The 15,628-nt window shown below is 46.3% G+C and overlaps 4 protein-coding genes across 4 annotated transcripts; 3 read left to right on the top strand and 1 right to left on the bottom strand.

Moving 5' to 3' along the window:
* Window positions 1–487: 487 nt before the first annotated feature.
* Window positions 488–1,305, top strand: PADG_00326 (ADP-ribosylation factor-like protein 1; the record flags this gene model as incomplete). The annotated part of the gene is made up of 4 exons (XM_010757482.1): window positions 488–565; window positions 657–699; window positions 777–850; window positions 952–1,305. The coding sequence occupies 4 exons, from the start codon at window positions 488–490 to the stop codon at window positions 1,303–1,305; spliced, it is 549 nt and encodes a 182-aa protein (XP_010755784.1).
* Window positions 1,306–2,686: 1,381 nt separating this feature from the next.
* On the bottom strand, window positions 2,687–4,935 carry PADG_00325 (uncharacterized protein; the record flags this gene model as incomplete). Its single annotated transcript, XM_010757481.1, has 8 exons — window positions 2,687–3,018; window positions 3,092–3,499; window positions 3,563–3,638; window positions 3,715–3,817; window positions 3,884–4,178; window positions 4,264–4,445; window positions 4,548–4,772; window positions 4,844–4,935. The coding sequence occupies 8 exons, from the start codon at window positions 4,933–4,935 to the stop codon at window positions 2,687–2,689; spliced, it is 1,713 nt and encodes a 570-aa protein (XP_010755783.1).
* A 3,912-nt stretch (window positions 4,936–8,847) lies between these two features.
* PADG_00324 (catalase A) lies at window positions 8,848–10,362 on the top strand (the record flags this gene model as incomplete). Its single annotated transcript, XM_010757480.1, has 2 exons — window positions 8,848–9,024; window positions 9,112–10,362. 2 exons carry the CDS (start codon window positions 8,848–8,850, stop codon window positions 10,360–10,362), a joined length of 1,428 nt encoding a protein of 475 aa, XP_010755782.1.
* A 4,367-nt stretch (window positions 10,363–14,729) lies between these two features.
* On the top strand, window positions 14,730–15,350 carry PADG_00323 (uncharacterized protein; the record flags this gene model as incomplete). Its single annotated transcript, XM_010757998.1, has 3 exons — window positions 14,730–14,777; window positions 14,967–15,035; window positions 15,189–15,350. 3 exons carry the CDS (start codon window positions 14,730–14,732, stop codon window positions 15,348–15,350), a joined length of 279 nt encoding a protein of 92 aa, XP_010756300.1.
* Between the last annotated feature and the right edge of the window lie 278 nt (window positions 15,351–15,628).

Genomic DNA, 15,628 nt, shown 5'->3' with positions numbered 1-15,628 from the left:
GCCACTTAAACCCTCACCGGAGTCATATTTTTTAAATACTTGATTACATTTACTCCATAATACTTTCGCTCTCTTAGACACCGCATATCTTTTCATTACCTCTCCCTCTCTTTACTGGTAGTCAACTTACATCTTACTATCTTCTCCGTTCCCTTGTTGGGCAATCTCCCTCGGGGCCAGCTGTGCCGTCGTCTCCACGTCTTTATAAAGGCGGTTTAATAGGGTCACTACACAGCAGACATACAATTTATATACCTTGAGCACGGTCTCAGCGCCTATTCACTTCTCTTCCAGACCGTCACTAGGCTTACCTAGCTTGCCTGCGTCTCTGGAAGACGACATATACCCATTATTTTCGAGGAATTCGTGGACCGCAGACCGCAACAGCTAAAGAGCTAACATCCCAATACCTCCTCCCTCTCCTCCTCGCGGTCGCATCCTCTTTTATTGTCCAGCATTATATACATAGCATAGATTCTCTATAAGAATGGGCGGATCGATATCAAAAATACTTTCTGGCCTATTTTGGACCAAGAAGGAAATCCGGATTTTGATTTTGGGACTCGTACGTGGAGACGTCCTTTATGGATAAGAGATATCAACTGGATCTTCGTTTAGGTGAAAGATTAACGAATTTTAACTGTTGCTTCATGTAGGATAATGCTGGCAAAACAACGCTGCTCTACCGGTTAAAGGCACGTATTCCATTACCCCTCCAGAAATCTATGTAGTGAACTCATAAAAGCTAACAGAGATATCCACCTAGATTGGCGAAGTCGTCACCACTATACCAACAATCGGCTTCAATGTCGAATCAGTCACATATAAAAACCTCAATTTCAACGTCTGGGTACGTTCCCATAACCTAACCCCACCCCCACTCCCACTCCCACACCCCCTCCCTCCCTCTTTCGCCTGCAACTCCGCCATCATGATCTAACTCAAAATCAGGACCTAGGCGGCCAAACCTCCATCCGTCCCTACTGGCGATGTTACTACGCTAACACCGCCGCCGTAATCTTCGTCATCGACTCTACAGACATCGAGCGGTTGGGGACGGCCTCCGACGAGCTAGCTGCGATGCTGAACGAGGAGGAACTGCGCGATGCTGCCCTGCTGGTCTTTGCGAATAAACAGGACCAGCCGGGCGCGAAGGGGGCTGGGGAGATTTCGGAGGCGTTGAAGCTGGGTGAGTTGAGGGATCGAAATTGGAGCATCGTTGCCTGTTCGGCCATTGATGGTAAGGGGATTGATGAGGGGATGGATTGGTTGGTGGTGAGTTATATAACAACTACCTTGGATTGATAATTTGTCTGCTGGCTGCTGGTGCTAATATGGCATTCCCTGATGTTTTAGCAAACGGTTCAATCGGAAAGTTCATAAGCAAGAGGGGGGGGATCAGAATGGACTTGAACTGGCAGACAGCATTCAGAATTCATCCCTTTCCTTCTCCTTTCTCCTTTCTTTTCATCTCAGGTCCAGCTCCCCCAAACACACCATCATCTCCTTGTTAATACCTATTTGATAGAACAAATACAAAAATATTAACAGAGCAGCAACCGAACGGAATCCGCCTTTCTGCTTCTCGAACTATTGAGTTGAGAGGAGTTCCACTGGGGAACAATCAAAATCAAGACCAACCAGCATGGACACCACCCTATCGACTCACTATCCAATGCACAATTTCGGGATGACATTTTTCTACGAAAAACTGTACATACAGATATGTCCTTTCATCCGTTTTATCCTCCATACACGTTCATTACCCTTCACACAGGTAATACTCCATACGAAAGAAACATTCAGCTATTAAGATTTTCCAAGAGAAACGTTATTGACAGGCTAATTCAGGTGGGAAAGCAGGAATGATTTGTTAAATAGAGAGCTAGATATATGAGGTGTATACGATCATCTTTAATGCATGAAAGTCTGATAACAAAATAGCCATCTTCATCCATATCAGGAATTAAAATGATATCACAATAATAAAACCATCACAATGTAGCTCGAGTCATAACCACCCCACCCCTTCCTCCCTCCTTTTCAATCTGTCCTCCAATTATTGGTGACCTTTCTCCCCTTTTTTTTTGATTTTTTTTCCTGTTCCGTTTTGCCTTTTCATTCTCCTTTCACTGATTATTTTCACCTTTGGGAATTTTTGGTTCTTTCCCATAACCCACACAGTAAGCAAACTATTAATCACACAAAAAGAGAATAAAAATACTAAAGAGTTAACCAGCCATTGGGTATATTCTGGGATATTGCCATGCCAATTCCAATTGCCGCCCGAGACCCGAGACAGTGAGAAGTCGTGGATACTCAACACCTCTGAATATGAGATCGAGAACATTAATAAGAGGGTATTGGATAGAAAAGCGAAATATAAAAAGCAGTGGAACTGCCACTTGATCCCTGCGCTTCCTTTGAGGAAAAAAAAAAAAAAACTAAATAAATAAAATAAAAAACTAAAAAAAGGGTTAGATAAATCGGTAATCGAGAGCTGGGACTTAGGTATCTCGGTAATAAAATTATCGGAGACAACGAGAAGCCAATCCAGACTCCTTCCGCCTCGCCCCTTACGCCGTAACGCCGGTATACAACTTGCTAAGTCTGTATGTCGTTAATTTTTTTCATAAGTAACATTTATACAAAGTTAGCCGCTGCCAACAGAAACGGCCCGCCGTACTTAGACAGTGGCAGTGGCATGCTCCTTGGATTTGGGTGACGATGTAGCAGAGGTAGTGTTGCCGTTGGTCGCAATCGTGGTCGTGGTCGTGGTCGTAGCGTTGATCTGTCGTATCTCCTCTCGCGTGTGCATTTTGGTATGCTCGGAAAAGGTGCCCGTAGCCTCAACATCTCCTTGCTCGGCTGCGATGGTAACGCTGGTGGTGACACGTGTCTTCCATGCTGGTATGCGGTTCGTGAAGATCTCTTCGACGGCTTCGAGGGATTTACCCGCTGTTTCGGGGAAGGCGAGGAAGACGTGGATGGTCATTGCGGCACAGAAAACGCCAAAGACTGTGTGGTTGCTCGTTAATACTAAGATGTGGAAAGGTTGAAAAAGAACGGATGAGTGCGATAAGCGACTTACTCATGTATGCCCTCCATTGAATGTTCTCAAAAGCCGGTGGGACAAAGTAAGAGAGAGCGAAGTTGAAGATCCAGTTGGCGGATGTGCACAGCGCCACAGCCTTGCCGCGGAAGCGGAGTGGGAAGAGTTCGGGCGGGTAGATCCAGGAGACGGGGCCCCATGTGGGCGCAAAGGAGGCGACGAAGAGATATGTGCATGCCACGACAGCTTTTGCTGCGGGGCCTGGGTTGACGGCCCACGACACAGCCTTGACTCCATCGATGCCCCCGGGTACGATGTGGCCGTTCGCGCCCATAATCCCACCAGTGGCGAACATCCAAGTACACATGAGGAGTCCACCGGCTATGAGGGTGGGGCGGCGACCCCATTTGTCGACCCAGATGAGTGCGGGGACGGTCATGACGACATCTGAAACGAATTGCGTTAAGTTGAAGGTTCTCTCAAGGGCTTCTCAATAGAGTTGGGGCTTACTGATGATGAATTGAATCGAGGATGACACAAGTAAGGTGTTGCCTTTCATTCCGGCCATAGCGAACACATAGGTGATCTAGATAAAATTAGTTAGCCATGTGATCTTGGGAATAGTGGCACAAGGAGACAAGAGTGGTCTACTTAATACGTACATAATACATCATAACGTTCATTCCTGTCAGCTGACTCCAGATCTGTGTAAAGACACCGACGTGGGTTCGGAAGATCATATCTCGCTTGAAAAGGTCAAAGTACCTGCCCATGGAGTTAGTCGTTGTAATCTTTTACTTCAACATCACTGTGTGTGTATCGGGGGCATACGTGGTATCATTAGTCTTCTCCAGATTGACGAAGTACTCGATTTCTTCCAGTTCAGCCCTGACGAAGGGATTGGTAGTGTCGCCCTTGCCATGGATGGCGGTGATGATCCTCCGAGTTTGATCCCAGCGACCTTTCTTAGCCAGCCAGCGAGGGGACTCGGGCATAAAGAACAGCGCAAGGAAGAGGAAGATGCCGGGAATCATCTGCAGAGCCCACGGAACTCTGAAGGCAGCTGTGCCGTTCTCGGGTCCGATGAATGTACATCCGTAAGACAAGTAGAACATAATCAGAATACCTTTTTTTTTTTTTTTTTTGGTTATCATATTCTGTCAGTGGATGAACGCACAGTGAGCGAGAGAATAATAGATTTAAGAACTTACCCCACGTAATGGCCCACTGTTGTGTTCCAACTAGTCGACCTCTGCGCGAAGGAGGGGCCAACTCTGAGATGTAGACAGGAACCTGAGCGGAGCAGATACCAACCGCCAACCCGTTGATAAAGCGTCCGCCAATAAGCATACCGATGTTCTGAGCAGCGCTAGAGATGGCACTTCCGATAATCCTGATTGATAAAAGGAGGAAACATCAGCGGTTAGCGGGCCTATTTAATACGCACAGACATGAACATGATTCAAATATTTGGTTGAAGGGTTCTTCTACAAACCAGAACATAGTGCCGACTTGGATGGATTTTTTGCGACCGAGAAGATCAGTTAGATAACCGGAAACGAGAGCGCCAACCCAGGAGCCCCCGGGCATGGCCGCGGTGATTCCGCCTTGGATAGCAGGCCTCGGGCCACTGCAGAGACCCTTCTGGTTAGTTGGAGTAATTTGCCCAAAGTAGTTGGGGCCTTGGTTGAAGTAGCAAAGGTAGTGTTGGGTGGAGATGCTATTGTTGTTGCAGGAAGTCAGCGGAGGAGATAATAGGAAATATCTTGGAAGGGAACGGTAGTAACGCACATCGCAGACATGGAGCTGATATCGAAACCGAAGAGAGCGCCACCAACCACAGCGATAGCTGTGATGATGTAAATGTTGGATACCTCATGCATGGCAGTTAAATGACTGCGATCACAATGCTCTCTGGCAGGTTGGTTTCGATGTGTCAGAGAACTATCAAAAGTTCGAAAAAGGGGTTAGTTAAGAAGTGGTGAATTTTGGTTAGTTACCAAGCGATGATGTTAAGCGGATGAGATGAAATGGCCTTTTTTTTTTTGCGGGGGAGGAAATGGCAAAAAAGTGGGACCCATAGAATAACTGAAAATCCGGGGAAAGCGGTAAAGCTAGAATTAAAAAGTCTGGGGAGATGAAACCTTAGAATGTCATTTCGGCCTCTCATTCGCTGCTTCGCTGGAATTATACATGACCTATCCAAAATAGAGCAGTGGAAATGGGATAGCAAGCCAGCATCTGATCTGACTTTGAGTATATAGCACTTGTTGCCTGAAGAGGATTTCCTACTTAACACTGAAGGAAGATGAGATCCAAATGCATGCCACGGATCCTCCCGAGGTGCGTGATACAACCCTTTGATACAACCCTTTCCTGGTTATTGGTGGGAAAACCTTAAACGGTGATTTCTTTTCCTTTTCTTCCCCCCCTGCTTATGATTGGAACAAAAATGTGGGAAATCAAATAGAGTTCCCAAGAGGAGTGACTGATTTGCCATCAAACGGGTATTTCATATAATTTTGGGCCATGCTCACTTGAGGATCCTCGAACATTGTGACTTCACCCCAGGTTTGTCCAAGGGGAAGGTAGTTCGACTCTACAGCTTCGTTGAACACCCCAAAAAGAGAAAGAAAAAAAGACACACACAAAAAAAGGAAACCCCGGGTATAGTTATGTGCGCAAGAGAAGACCGGGCATCGCAACAGCCAGCAAGTTGAAGAGCTGTTGAAAATCCTGGGGTGTCTTTGATTGTCCAAAAGGACGCCGGGCCCTTTTCTTTATATTTGTTGTTTGATTGATGTTGGGGGAGGCTGAAACAAGCTGCTGTTGAACCGGTGGAACTGCGGCCCGCGATGCCAAGGCTCTCTGATAGGGCAGAACGGGCTTGGTCTTAAGGCTCTGTTTGCCTTGTTTAATTAAACCTTCACCGGCGAATTCTATTTGAACATTGCCCCTGTATATATATATACTTTACGTCTTAGCTACGAGAGTATCTAGGGGACGACAGGGAATTTTACGGGGCTCACAATTGTTGCATTTCTTCTATCCTCCAGATCCAGCGACATGGCTCAACAAAAGGACAGATTTCCCGAGTTACAGCGCCCTTTTACGAAGCCTCACCTTTCTTTCTACGTCCTCATTGTTTGGCTCTAAATCGAACAACTACGGAATCTGCATTCTGAAGAACTAGTATAGTTACCCGGACGGATTATTTTAAGTAATTAGCTCGACGGTCGTCAGCGAAAGGAAACGGACGCTCTGAAATCAAAAAGGAGGTTATTCTGATCAATGCTGAAATCTTGTCTTGCTTCCATATATACACACATGTATTATAAATATATTGTGTTAACGAGCCATCATGGGGTGGCCGCCACCTGACTTATATCATAACTACTATTATTAGGTGGGACATTTATCCAACGCAATGGGTTAATAACTCGGGCGCAAGGGGCGTTTAACTCTAACAACTTCTCCCATTTGGCCAGCTCAGTGGTGGCAACTTTATGAGAAATAGGTTGTGTAAACATTAATTACCCAAGGAACCCTTGTGAGAAGAATGAAACTAACTTAATTTTCAAGCTCAATTCTGATACTAATAAAAGATCGAGCGAGCTGGCCCCCCTCTTGTTCCCGCAGCCCCCCATTTTGCGTTTCTAGAAGGTATCCATCTCTTGCTGTATCTATCTATCTGATCTGCTCGAATATATATGGACGTTATACACATGAAGGCGCCGTACAGCGTGCTGCTGCTCCCTTGTGGGATCGCGACCTGGTTGTTTGGGGATAGCTCGTCGTATCTGGAGATGCAGAGACAGCTCGGCAAACCGACTGTCTCCTGAGATTAATATCTTGCATGATGTTTCTCCTCCGCTTCCTTTATTTCCCTTAGCAATCACTTCGGGATTGGGGAAGAGACCCGTTAAAAATAGTGCTGGTTATTATTCAGAATTACTCTCGGGTGAACAACATTAACTACATCATGGATGAAAAACGAAGGGGAAGACTAACGTTAGCCATAATAAGGGTGCCCTGGCGGTTGGTCTCCACTGGGTGGATTGCACGCAACTAACAACTTGGGCACGTTAGTAGTTGATTCCTGGACGTACGTTTTGGTCGGGATGTCTGAAACTTCCCAACCCGTGAACTCTAGAAGCGGACTGTCTCAACTGTGGCGTTAGCTTCCCGTAACTAGCTAGCTAGCTACCCCATGAAAGAGTTTTAAGGATTTCGGCTGTTTCTGCTGGCAGCTGAAAGGAAGCGGCCTCCTTCGTATCGAACTTCTAGAATCAGTATCGACCCGAGGCATTTTGCGTTCCGAGCTAAAAACTGCGGTTACTAATTAGGTTTGAGGATTTTATGCTCTCAAATCTTTCAATAAATGACCTGTCCAGGTGATCTTGAACATTTGGAAGCAGAGAGGAACTTTGTGGACAAGCGCAAGGTGTTGGAATTTTTAGGTATGCCCTCTGGGCCGGGCCACCAATTCCGTGGTTGGGCTATTTCGGGAGGTCCTGCGCGATCCATGGGTCGGAACTGGGTTGAGGCATAAAAAACGACTACAACTTTTGTGGCCATCCATAAATACAAGTGTAACGTTTCGCTGTTCCAGATTTGGGATTTCTTACCTTCAGGACGGCTGTGATTGGAACAGACCAGAAAACAGATCCATTAGCTGGCGTCCCAAGGTTTCGTGTGATTCTGATTATTTTTGTCTGGGAGTTGACTGGTTCAATTAGTAAGGCAGTTTACTGCAGAGGCCCCGCATGTGGATATGAGGATATGATATTCCTCTTCATATCCACCTCAAGCTTCGTGCAACAGATGACTAGTTCGGTTGGGGGGGGGAAACATCAAAATATAGATAGATGTTTGAGTAAAACTACTCAATCTACTTTACACCAATGTTATTTAACAAACCCAAGATTTATATTTAGCTAATTATTGTTTCCCCGCGGCGGAAGGGGAGTGAATATGGTTAAGTGCTTCACCCAGATAAGCTTATAGTTACAAGTTGCCCTTTCGTGGCGGTGCATCGGCTACACGGAGGGACCAGAAGAATACTTGTTCTTCCTGCCAGAATGCGAGCGATTGGATGTACCGCACTTGTGACGCATTTCCCCGCAGCATACCCCCACCCCCAAAAGAGGGGGGGCCACAAAGGAAAAGAATATCGGCCAGATATACTGGATTCGCGATATATATAAGTGAACGCCACCTCCCCCTCTTTTCCCCCCTTCTTCTCCGGCGTTAGTTTGTCTCCTCACTGTCCCTTGGACTGGTTGTTCCGGCTTCAAATACTCCTTATCTTCTCCATCGAGAACGGATCGTCACCTACCACTATCGAGTTCCTATACTCTCGTAGATTGATTTTGTTAGATCTTAGTGTCCACCTGCCGCCATCATGGGTGCCGACGTTGCGTCCAGTAGGTGCCCTCAAGGACCCCTCAATATTGTGCTATCTATCCCCTTGGAGCTACTGGCCCATGACACACCATGGACACAATACATACATCCACACACCTATATATATATATATATATATCTATATATAATATATATATCATATCTACTTGGATTGCTGACCACACTACACTGCTCTCTAGGTACTTACCGTTATACTGAAACTCCCACCTACACCACGTCCAATGGCTGCCCGGTAAGTCGCCTGCCTATCTGTAGAATCTACTACTCCGTCTCAACATGCGACAACCAACCGGGGACGCATAAGAGCATATGACGGCACGGAATCTCGTCCGGCTTGCTAGATGCTGACTATCCTGCGGTTCTAGGTCATGGACCCCGAGTCTTCCCAGCGGGTGGGAGTGAAAGGCCCCCTGCTCCTCCAGGATTTCCACCTGATTGATCTCCTTGCCCATTTCGATCGCGAGCGAATCCCCGAACGAGTGGTCCATGCTAAAGGTGCAGGAGCTTACGGTGAATTCGAAGTCTTGGATGATATCAGCGACATTGTATGTGAACACTCCATACGCACATATACCAGTTCACAAGTTCGCTTCAGACATCTCTTTGGGATAAATGCTAACGGTACATTGTAGACGGTCATTGATATGCTTTTGGGTGTGGGAAAGAAGACAAAGTGTATTACCCGCTTCTCCACTGTGGGTGGAGAGAAGGGATCCGCCGATAGTGCTCGCGATCCTAGAGGGTTCTCCACCAAGTTCTACACCGAGCAAGGAAATTGGGACTGGGTCTTCAACAACACCCCAGTCTTCTTCTTGCGTGATCCATCAAAGTTTCCTATCTTCATTCATACCCAGAAGAGAAACCCGCAGACCAACCTGAAGGATGCTACCATGTTCTGGGACTACCTCTCCACCCATCAGGAGTCCGCCCACCAGGTCATGCATCTCTTCAGTGACCGTGGCACCCCGTACTCCTACCGCCACATGAACGGCTATTCTGGACACACATACAAGTGGACCAAGCCTGACGGAACCTTCAACTACGTCCAAATCCACTGCAAGACCGACCAGGGCAACAAGACCTTTAACAACGAAGAAGCCACCAAGATGGCCGCCGATAATCCGGACTGGCATACTGAAGATCTATTCAAAGCCATCGAGCGCGGCGAATACCCATCCTGGACGTGCTACGTCCAGGTCCTCAGCCCCGAGCAGGCTGAGAAGTTCCGCTGGAATGTCTTCGACCTGACCAAAGTCTGGCCCCAGGCGGAGGTGCCCCTCCGCCGCTTCGGTCGCTTCACCCTCTGCGAGAACCCGCAGAACTACTTCGCGGAAATCGAACAGGCCGCCTTCTCGCCCTCCCACATGGTCCCGGGTGTCGAACCATCCGCCGACCCGGTCCTGCAATCCCGCCTCTTCTCCTACCCCGACACCCACCGCCACCGCCTGGGCGTCAACTATCAGCAGATCCCTGTCAACTGCCCACTGCGCGCCTTCAACCCGTACCAGCGTGACGGTGCCATGGCTATCAATGGCAACTACGGCGCCAACCCCAACTACCCGTCCACCTTCCGCCCGATGGAGTTCAAGCCCGTCAAGGCCTGCCAGGAGCACGAGCAGTGGGCTGGCGCCGCCTTGTCCAAGCAAATCCCAGTCACGGATGAGGATTTCGTCCAACCTAATGGCCTCTGGAAGGTTCTTGGACGCCAACCGGGACAGCAGGAGAATTTCGTTCACAATGTGTCCGTCCACCTCTGCGGGGCACAGGAGAAAGTGCGCAAGGCCACCTACTGCATGTTTACGCGCATTAACCAGGACCTCGGAGCGCGGATTGAGAAAGCCACGGAGAGGATGGTTGCTTCTCAGCCACAGTCGCATCTGTGAGCTTGCTAGTGGTTATTAACTGACCAGTAGATATTTTGCTTTTCCGGGTTAGTGAAGGGGAGATACATTATGGTAAGAGAGTTACGTGTGTGTTTTGCAGGGGAAAAGACATTGATTTATCTGTAATCTTTGTCCCCTCTTTCTTTCTTTTTTTTTTTTCCTTTTTTTTTTTTTTTTTAATTCGTAGTGTCTGCACCTTGCAATGAATTATTCAATATCCGTAGATAAACCCGAAATATCTAGAAATCTAAATTTGTTCGATTTAGTTTCTACAAATGTTGCATTTTCAACTGAGTTTAATGGTTCGGACCGGAACTTTCTGCTCACCTTGAAAATATTGTCGATACTTGGGAGGTGACGGCTGTTCACACGAATGTCCCAATTCCTATTTTTTAGAGCCAGATAAACAAGTAACTAATAATGAAGCTCTTGGGGTGGCAGTCACCTGAGTAGTTTTGTAGCTCCACGGTGCGTATCTTCTCAGATTTATCGACTTGATGTTGGGGAGTGGAGATGTCGCTCTGTTAACTAGTGGATTGTTAATTCATTCTTAGGGCTCACTAACTGAAGCCAGTGGAAGAGACTAGTTATTAGTTAACAAACGCTGGAACACCGTAACGTATTTCCCAAGCGAACGCAACACCAATTCAAAATATCTTTTAATTTATCTACCCTTCCAATTCAACGCGTAATTATGCCACCAATTCTCAATAAAAATGCTTCAGATTCTCTAGAAAGAGAGCGAAGACTTGAACTCTCCATAAAAGCCTTTAAAAATCAAGAAATTGCTTCAATTTGTGAAGCTGCTCGCTTATTTAATGTCTCTCATTCTACTCTAACCTATTAACTGAATGGCCGGCAATCAAGGATGAATTTACGCGCAAATTCACACAAATTATCTCCTGCTGAAGAAGATAAAGCTAGTTGAATGGGTGCTGGACCAGGCTAAACAATGATTTCCCCCACGGCCAGCATTGGTTGAGGATACAGCTAATTATCTTCTTACTATACGGAATTCAACCACCTCCACCACCCCCCCTCTCCGCATTGGCAAGAACTGGGTGTCAAATCTAGTGGCACGCCGTCCAGAGCTCCAAAGCTTCTATTCCAGGCGCTATAATCATGAACGGGCGGGCCAAGTGTGAAGATCAGCGGATCATATGTGATTGGTTTAAGACCTTGAGGGATACAATTGCTGAGCAAGGGATTCTGTCAGAAGATATATACAACTTTGATGAGACTGGATTTGCTATGGGAGTTTGCGCCACTACTAAGGTTATTACTAGTAGTGAGCACTACAGCAGAGCAAAGCTTCTACAGCCTGGAAATCGTGAATGGGTGACTGTAATTGAGTCAGTCAATGCATCTGGATGGGCCCTACCTCCCTATATTATTCTCAAAAGCAAGGGCTTGTTGGAAGGGTGGTTTGAAGGCCTTCCAGAAGGCTGGAGGCTAGATGCTAGTCCAAATGACTGGACTACTGATGAAATAGGTCTGAGATGGCTTCAACAGATGTTTATTCCAGCAACAAATCCTCGCAGAGTTGGCAGATCTATCCTTCTTATCCTTGATGGCCATGGCAGTCATCTTACTCCAGAATTCAATCAAATCTGCAAGAATAATGCTATAATATGCCTTTGCATGCCACCTCATTCCTCACATCTTTTGCAGCCACTAGATGTGAGCGTATTTTCAGCTTTAAAGTGAGCAATATGGGGACCTAGTTCAGCAGCGAATGCGGCTTGGATTTAATGTCATTTGGAAAGCAGATTTCTTAGATGCTTATCCTGCAGCGCGTGCTGCGGCCTTCAAGCCTCAGACTATCCAAAATGGTTTCAAGGCAGCTGGAATAGTGCCCTTTCAACCTGACTACGTCCTCCAGCAGCTGGATATTCAACTACGGACCCCTACCCCCCCCCCCCAATGCAGCAGCTCTAGCAATTCAACCACATCCTGGGTGCTTCAAACACCTAGTAATCCTCGGCAATTACACTGGCAGGCAAATAAGATCAAAGACTTAGTGGAAGATCAGCCTGAAGGCTTTGTGGAAGGTTTTGATCAAATTATCAAGGCCTGTGAATATGGGGATGGTCAGTGCCACTATTATGAAGAAGCAATACCAGGATATATTCAACGCGAATGAGATAGAGAAGCAAAAACGCAAGAGATCTAGGCGCCAAATTCAACAAGAAGTAGGAGGTTTAACTAGTGAAGAAGTTCAAAGTCTTCTAGCTTCACCTGCACCACCTGTTGAACAGCCAGTTATTCAATCCCTGAGTCCTCACTATCTGCACCTGCTCCACGCCGACGAGCTCCACAACGCTGCAGCAATTGTAATAATCTCAGGCATACTAGGTTAAGATGTTCTCAACCGCATGTAATTTAATTTAATTTAATTGAGTGTTGTAGCGTTGAGATAATTTGAATTAAAATCTAATGAGTTGAGCTCTGGTGGTTTTGGTGTTGTGCTCGCTTGGGTGTTGCGCTCGCTTGGGAAATACATTATATAACTCACTAGTTAGTTACTGAGTTTATTTATTTAATTAGTTAGTTAACTAGCTTAACTGATAGTAGTTAAGTTGTGGTTTTTAAATCTCGCCGGAAACACCTGGTTTAATATAAAATCCGACACCTCTTCATTGAAACTAATGCACTAGTCACATCTTACACATATCTCATACACATCTCTGTATTTCCAAAGCCCGTTACCCTTAAGCAACTCTAATTCTAACCCCCTAATCCTAATCATATCCTAATCCTAGCCCTGGTGTTGAAGGTGGAGCGGTTGAAGAGTGATGTATGAGTAATATGTGTGGTGTTTGTGCAAGAGTGTGTCGGCTGCTTCGGAGAAGTCTAACGGATATCACTGCATGAAAATGACACCCTATTGCTACCTAGGCAGCAGACTGTAGATGATTGCCTTGAGAAACTCACCAGGTTGACATGTCTGCAAGACTGAGATAGTACAGATATGTATTTAAGAGCCTTAGCCGGCTAGCCTTTATTAGCCTTGTCTTGATTCCCACAACAGCTAATAGTAGCCACACTCAAAACCTCGATACGGAGAACCAACAACTCTCATATGTCTTGTCCGGACTTATTCGAAGGTTTTTGGCTGCGCCGGAACCCCAGGTAAACTTGGGAGCTGCACCCGACTGTGGATATTTACCTCACCCCAGACTCCTCGCAGGAGGTCTTCAAACGCACCCATGGCTTCCACTGTCGCTGTAACGAGCACAATCTCCAACGTTGCATTCGATATCTGTTCTCATCATTGCTCGCCCAGCTATTCTTGACTCCTATGAATTGGACACGGTCCCGGCAGACACAGAGCTGATTCGTACAATCTGTAAACAAACGGTAGATGTGAGCACCACCAGTCGAATACGGCACTTGATCACGAGAATAGCAAGACACGTTTGCAATAGTCTTCGATTATGGTGTTCCTGGGGATGCTCACAAACCTCCAGTGGCTACTTTCAAGATATATGGGTCTACCCTTTCTTCGACGATTAGGCTCTAACACCCAGGGGTAGAGACAGAGGTGAACAATACTGTGGAAAGATGGGGTCGGACATCAAAGTTTTCGAGTTGAACTGATCTCCGGAAAATACAGAGCAGAGCGCCAAATGGCAAAGCACATCCTCACCTCCTAGCCTAGTCAATGTCTTAAGCGGAACCTATTCCGCTGAGACCTTTTCTCCAGTTGTCTATCTCTTGTAGCTGCTAACTCTGATACTTTGTTCGGAGATTCCTCGTTTCCTTTAATGGCCGTTGTAGGGCTTGCTAAATATGAAATTTGGAATCATTTCCATGAGATTTTTTCAAGATCCGCTTGACTGGAGTTGTTTGGAGTATATACTCTGACGGTCACTACTATTGCATCCAGTGTATTGTTTACCAATCCACTCACTCCCCTTGGGCGCGAAGGGAAGATCTCTAGCGATCTGGAATGAAGAGGGAGGTAATTCAGACCTGAGTGTAGTAGTGTAGGTAAGAGCTTAAAAGGAAGCTTAGTTCGAGGCGCGCCACTTCTGCGGGTACGGATTTCGCTAAGCCGCGGTGTCCTAAATAAACGCGCGGAAGAGCTAGAAGTTAGTTATAGTTATCACCTGACGACTGTCGATGTTTATTGAAAAGTGGAAGCTGGCAACAAAACAACAGAAGACAAGGAAGAAATCATCAAAGAATAATCCAACCTGCAACAGTTTCATATAGATTTAGTGGCACTCCGGGGATATTAATTAATTATTATACTCATACCACCCAATCCGCTTCTAATTGGTGCTCTCCTCACTGGCCGAATCCCCACTGGATTCCATACTTACTCCGAGCTCATATATCCCCCCGATTGCGCATCCCCAAACATGACCCGCGCTCAACAAACCCTCTCTGTCATCCTCCTTCTTACCTCGGTATGCAAAAGAAAAAAGAAATAATATATACTGCCCAAACATACCATCAACCCCAGTTGCGCACCTCACTTTAACAATCGAATCTCCCAACCATATCGATTCTCCTTTGCCCGCCTCCTCCGCAAACATAGAAGAGAAAGAGAAGAAAAAAAAAGACCCCAGCTAACCCAAGCATGCTAAAACCCATAGCTCTACCTCGCCCTCTATCTCGGTCTAATACCTCTAAACCCTACCGTTCAGAGTGAAATAATACCAGTTGTACGTCACCACAGCTTATATATTCGGAGGATACTTCAGCTACTTCTACCACTTCTCACTTTCTACGTTCCTACTCAAATCTGATCTCCTTCTGTCTACCCAGCAATCGCAAAATACAAACTAACAAACTCACCCTCCTTTCGACACCCGCAGCTCCCCTTCTACTCCATAATGGTCCTAGGCGCATACCTGCTTTTCAGACTAGGCTGGGGCGTGTATACCTTCAATGATGTTCCCGAGGCGCACGCAACACTGCAGGAAGAAATTATACAGGCGAAGAATGAGCTGAGGAATATGAGGGTTGATGTTGATTAGGTTTGCTCCTTCAGAAGGGGGTCAATTGTGCAAGGACGGGGAGGTGAAGGGGAGTGGTAATGAATGAGTCGTGGTTTATATATGGACAACAAATGGGAATTGGAGTGCGATGAGAAACTGGAGGAAGGATAAGAGGATATCATCCCTTTTCTAGTTTCGTTGCCTTTTCTTTTGTATCTATTTCATTAGACTGTTTATAGCATTTGTTGCTTCCCCCCCCCCCCAACCCGGCCCGGGTGAATGAGGTAAAACCACACGTGTGTTAATTCTATTATTTA

The sequence above is a fragment of the Paracoccidioides brasiliensis genome (assembly GCF_000150735.1).
Source record: "Paracoccidioides brasiliensis Pb18 unplaced genomic scaffold supercont2.1, whole genome shotgun sequence".
In the NCBI taxonomy this organism is placed as follows: domain Eukaryota; kingdom Fungi; phylum Ascomycota; class Eurotiomycetes; order Onygenales; family Ajellomycetaceae; genus Paracoccidioides; species Paracoccidioides brasiliensis.
This window is presented reverse-complemented; position numbering and strand designations above follow the sequence as displayed.